Raw genomic sequence first — 6,000 nt, forward strand, 5'->3', positions numbered from 1 at the left:
AAGCTTATAACAACAGTTACGTAAAATAAATGAATATAAAAACATCACATCGATACAAAATATCTATCAGTTAATTCTTTTAGAATTTCACTTAAACGTTTTTGTTTGTATATGAAAACGGAAATTTTATTGTTCGCTTTTCTCTTGTGATATGTTGTTGATCATAAACTAAAAGCAAATGTTGTTATATTATTGTTTTCGTTAAGATAAATGAATATATTGATTTCTTTCGGAAACCGTACACAGTTAGAGAATGAAAGTTATTTACAATTACAAATACCTTGGAAAGCATTTTGCATACTAAATTTGCCTCATATATAAATCTTCATTGACTTTTATAGTGTGGGCACGAGATTAGGTCAGTCACGGGAATGGTTTCAAGGATTCTACTTCATTTGATACGAATACGATCACCACAATTGGTAGCGTACGTACCGCGTATCGATTTCGAAGAGTTTTCTCTTTTCTCATATATAGGAAATATAAAATTTGTTTAGCTTTACAAAAGACCGGAAAGTGAACCATAAATGGGGCATATATTCTTAATAATGACTCGATATATATGGGTATTGCTTGAAGCCTGAAACTCCTTGCGAGTCTCTTTGGGGTGAATTGATCTTTGGTGGAAACCAAAACTGAATAATGTTGCTATCACATTTGGACTTCTCGACTGTATATTAAATTAGATATTATATAGATATGATATAATTTTTTTTTTGGTAATTTGGTGATGAGAAAGAGAATATACATCATAAAAAGCATATGTTATCTGTGGACCTGTGGTTCATAGTTTCATGTGTTGTTTAACTTCTATACAAAAATTCATGTGTGTTCGTGTTAAAATAATAAAGTTAACAACCAAAACGGTAACTCTAGATCTTTCTTTTTTTTTTTTGTTTACAGCAACCAAAACCTTTAACTCTAATCCATAATGAAATGAAATACAACTAAATCCATGAAACAAAAATATTAGAAGTTTGAGCCAATTTGGAATGGAACGATACATTGCTCAGCGGCTCACGTATATTTATTCCTCCATCATTTTTAAATAAGCTAATTATGTATTAATTAAGAGATTTTAAGGTTCGGGCCGAGGAGCCTTCTTCTGAAATCGTCGAAGAATTTTTATAAAAATTAGGGTTAACGAAGTTGATATCCGATCCTATCCGATCAAAACAAGCTATAGAAATCGTTCTTACGGAGATACACTCTCAAACTGTTTTCAGGGTAAAAGACAAAAACAAAAAAGTCTCTCACTACATCATAAGATTCATAACCAAAATAGTTACTTTTTCTAATTCGTTCAATATTTCATCTTTTTCTTAACGTTAAAAAGAAAAGGCATAATATATTATTTCATTCACATATGATAGATAATACCAAGAAATTATTTATGAGGAAATAAGGTCAAATATAATAACATATGCGACAATTAATCTAAAAGACTGATCACATGCAGTCAAACTTTGCAACTATAAATATGCAGAGATGACAGTTTATAAGTCTCATAAAAAAACTGCAAATCTTCACGTGGCTTCTCTTTTGTTTCATCACATGTTCTCTCCTTTCTTCGCCTCTTTATGCAAATTTAATCCTTTCTCTTTTCGGCACCCCTAAACCTTATTTCTTTACTACATACATTTCCATTATTCACCTACACAACTTTATCATGGACAAGAACAAGAACAAGAAGATTGTTTCCACTTCATCGTCGTCCTCAGCTTCTTCGTCTTTCGATCATATATTTGGTCCAAGAGTCTCTGCTTCGTCTTCTTCAACGGCCAGTACTGGATTGTTCAAGTCCATCTTCCCACCACCCTCTGCAGTAACTCATCTCAATATTTTTACATTTTTAAGATACGTGAATCATTGTAAACATATGCATGTTACATACACATGGTGTTTAGGAGCTCTAACTTAATATATAGCAATTATGTTGAACTATTCTCTAATTTTCTTTTCTTGTGTACTAAAAGGATCAGTTGGGGAGGCAAGCGGACTTTGCAAGTCAAGGTGGTCATGTGAAGTTTCATTCTCCAAGTAATTATTTTTTCTTGGGTTAATTTGTTAATAAAGAAAGTTGTAGAAGTTAGAACTATATATGATCAATTTAGACTGTGTCTATTACATGTTTACTAATTTAAAACTAACAGTTCAAACGTAGTCTTTTTCTTCATATTAAAACTTATATACGATTGTGGGCTTAATATGTAGATGAGAGAGGAGAAAGAAGCAACAAAAAGGAGAAAAAGAGTTACTATAATGAGGAAACAGAACCACCATGCCACTTGAGCTCATCCCTTTACTATGGAGGCCAAGAGAAATATTCCTCCGCAACGACTACCACCCAAGATACTGTTAGTCATTGTCGCATCTATCATATACATTAAATACATATATAACACCTACATGACAAATACTTATATTCTTTACTTTCAAGATTGTGCTTTTCATCTTTATCTTATACAGTACAAAAAAGATGGAGATGAAGGCGATTCCATAAGCGCATCAAGAGGAAACTGGTGGGAAGGTAAACGTTTTCCTATATCCAAAATTATTTGTTACTATTATACATGCAGACCTTTGCAATATTTATTACTTTTATTAACACTAATATCTTTCTATTTGGCGCAGGGTCGCTTTATTACTAGCAATCCTGATTTACAAGCACCTGTTAATTGTTAAGGTACTTATCAATATTATATGAACAAGTGTAAAGGAAAAAGAAAACCTAAATTATATTCTTTGTGATCATTTTTCAGGAAAGTAAGAGACAACATGCATGGTCGTCCTATCATAATATGAAATTTGAAGGGTCGCTCTAATAAAAAGAAAGTAATATCTATAAATTTTATAAAGGTCCTTATACAAATCAGAAGAGTTTAGTCTATGTTGTTTACAAGAAGAGGGGCTTGTTCTTCACATGTTGATTCATTTTGTTTACGACAAATGCAACAACACTAAGAGAAGTCTCGTCCTGATGAAATTGTTTGGCTCCTTTTTCGTCAATTAATGTTTGTCTAATAGTGTGTGAAAGAAAGAAAAAAAAATGTTTGTATAATAATAGTGTCGTCTATGTGCTTAAAATGTAGTTGTTTAATCTTTTGATGCCATATGCTTTACGATGCACTGATGCCACATGTATAATGAATAATGGATACGAATGTTTGCTTATTAGTAAGTATATTCTTCTGTTCCGTGTGAATGTGTGTGATGAATAAATAAATAGTGCTGATTGCTACAAAACGGAACTTTGGGTGTTTGACTTCACTAGAGTTCCCTTTGAGAGAAAAAAAGTGATGAGAGTTAGGGATCGAGTCTGAGTCCTGGCGTTTAACTCAAAAGCAGATGGTCTTTTGGCTCCTTGTTTGAACTTTGATCTAATAAAACAGATACATAACCACCAAATAAAAAGAATTGTGCTGGTTCTTAACCCTTGACAAGACAACAACATAAAGAGCGTGTTGTGTGATAGAAACAAGAATTATTAGCTCAATAACATAATGTAAATCCAAATTCTTTTTAACATTCATCCTCGGAGATAGTTGGCCAATGCTTTCTTTGGACCAAACCCACAACGTTCTCTGATGTTCCTCCCAGAGAGAAACGGAGCTCTTTCTCCTCTTCCTCCGTTGATGGGACTTATCAACGGCATTGGTGAATAACTTGGAGTTGATGCTGAGAATGATGGAGTTCTGTACGGAGTTGACGTGCCTGAGAATGACACAGAGAACAACGATGGAGCAGAAAGTTTCTTCCTTAGAGAGCCTGAGCCACCATTAGCTGATTCTTTAGACAACAATCTCAACTTGTCTGAACAAGAACCATCATCACCATCATCTTTGCTTATGTCATCCATAAACAACACTTCCTCTATGCGTACACCAATGCTATACGCCAAACTCTCTAATACCCTTGAGTAGCTCTCAAGTATAGACTTCCCTACATCCTGCAAATTAAAGAGTTTCACAAAGTTCAATACTTTTGTAAGGATAAGGTTTAATTTTGTAGGTTTAAGTGTGAAGTGAAAGGTAATGAATCAAACCTTGTTGTATTGGATCTTGCTTGTGTCTAAAGCTGTTTGTCTAAGTCCCGGGAAACGCTGCTTGAGACGGATCAATAGGCTTTCTGCTCTCTCCGCAAATATTTCCCTTTTGTCACCATCAGTTTGATGCATCATCATCTCCTTCACTATCATCCCCCATCTTGTACTTGTGGATCGATACAGAGAAATCATATGCCTCGAGTGAGCTCTTCGCCTCCAAACGTACATTGATGCTTCAACTCGATTCGCCATTTCTACAACCGCGTGCTCGGATGAAAGATCTATTGACTCAAGCAAGTAATCAGCTGAGAAGTTATCTGATGTGATGTTCCTATATAAGAAATCGCCAAGGCATGATCTTCCATTCTGCAAAATAAGAACAGTTCAGCTAGAAGAATTTGTATATTCAACAACTTGAGAGAATTTGGCTTTGTGTTATAAAAGTTTTATTAAACCTTTGGTAGAGCTTCAAGGTATGATTGTGGAACTTCCATATCAGCTAAAGCAATGCTGTTGATTGACATACAAGCTTTCAAGATTTGGTTAGTGAATTCACGAGTGTGATCCAGTTTCTTCCTAGATTGTTCGGTAAGTCCATCTGATGGCACACGCGGCAGAGGAAGCCACCATTTGTCTCCGTCTTCACGGAAAGAGTTTGACCTTACAGATTCCGCAGCTACAATCCCTTGATCAACGTACCAAAACTCTGTTGTTTCTCCAAAACTATCTAATATTTCCTAAAAGACGTCCAAAAACAGAACAAATCTAGTAAGATCTCACATTTTTATTAGCCAATTTGAAAGCAGTCCTCGTCATGAGAACAAGAATGAAGGATCAGATTCTTACAATAAGCATATTGTCTAGCTTCCGTAGAGCAGGAAGACAAGTAAAGAGATCTGATCTTGGTCTGCAATTCATCACCTTAAAATCCACCAAAACATCAATGAAACAGAACACAATCTACATGGACTTTAATCTCACTAAAAGGTGTAGAGTTGAGTCAAGTACCTCAATCTTGTTTCCATTGGGGACGTTCTGAAAAGAAGGTACCAATTCAACAATGTGATCACTAACAGACAGAAGAACTTCGATTTCTCTTCTCCACATGGATTTTTTCTCACTTGGGATTGGCTCTAGCCTCCATTGTTGTCCCAAAATTGCAGCTTTATTGAAATCAAAAGTTAGAATCACAAATCAAGTAGATACCACATAAACATCACAAACTAAAGTATGAAACTTTCTATTTATTAAACTACCATAGAGATTGGTAATGGCGTTAGAAATAGCCAAAGCAGGACAAACTCCTTCACCAGAACCAGACATGTCTTCACCAAGCAACAACTTCGCCATTCTCTCTTTCAACAACTCAATTTCTACACAAACCAAAACAAAATAAAGTCAGATTTGAGATTCTTTTCCTAGAGAGAGATGATTAAGCTAATTCAAGATTTGCACAAACCTGAAGTCTCTGTTCCAACTCTCTTAAACCCAAAATCATCGATTTTAGTAGGAGTTTTCTTCTTCATTTTACCAGAACTCTTCCTCCAAGAACCTTGCCCTAACGGCCATCCAAGGATCTGTGATTTCGTCGGAGGAGATGACGGAGATGAAACAGATCTCCCGGAGCTAGATCCAGCACCGCAACTTGAGCTGCTAAGACTTGAATCAGTAGTAGTGGACTCAGTCACTGAGTCAATCAAACCAACGATTCGTTTACTCTCACCAAATCTTCTCGACCCGCCTTCAAACCCAATACAGCTATTATTATTCTCCATTATCGCCAGACACTCGCAAAGAAAAAAGATTGAATTTTTTTAGATACCCAGAAAAGAGGAAGCAGAGGAGATCATAGAGAAGAAGAAGAAGAATTAGTAGTTATTGTGGTCCATGAATTCGAGAAAAATTCTTATTGTTTGTGTTGTTGTTTTTTGTTCTGTCTTTTTAAAAGTTTTGAA

At 35.1% G+C, this 6,000-nt stretch overlaps 2 protein-coding genes across 2 annotated transcripts; one reads left to right on the forward strand and one right to left on the reverse strand.

Annotated features, from left to right (window-relative positions):
* On the forward strand, positions 1,500-3,174 carry LOC104712206. Its single transcript, XM_010429051.2, has 6 exons — positions 1,500-1,825; positions 1,977-2,040; positions 2,215-2,357; positions 2,470-2,530; positions 2,635-2,686; positions 2,763-3,174. Exons 1-5 carry the CDS (start codon positions 1,670-1,672, stop codon positions 2,649-2,651), a joined length of 441 nt encoding a protein of 146 aa, XP_010427353.1. The 5' UTR covers positions 1,500-1,669; the 3' UTR covers positions 2,652-2,686; positions 2,763-3,174.
* LOC104712208 (rop guanine nucleotide exchange factor 6) lies at positions 3,380-6,000 on the reverse strand. The gene is made up of 7 exons (XM_010429052.2): positions 5,505-6,000; positions 5,302-5,418; positions 5,054-5,208; positions 4,892-4,966; positions 4,501-4,782; positions 4,046-4,411; positions 3,380-3,949 (listed from the first exon to the last, which is right to left on the reverse strand). The coding sequence occupies exons 1-7, from the start codon at positions 5,818-5,820 to the stop codon at positions 3,530-3,532; spliced, it is 1,731 nt and encodes a 576-aa protein (XP_010427354.1). The 5' UTR covers positions 5,821-6,000; the 3' UTR covers positions 3,380-3,529.

The sequence above is a fragment of the Camelina sativa genome, chromosome 9, assembly GCF_000633955.1.
Source record: "Camelina sativa cultivar DH55 chromosome 9, Cs, whole genome shotgun sequence".
NCBI lineage: Eukaryota > Viridiplantae > Streptophyta > Magnoliopsida > Brassicales > Brassicaceae > Camelina > Camelina sativa.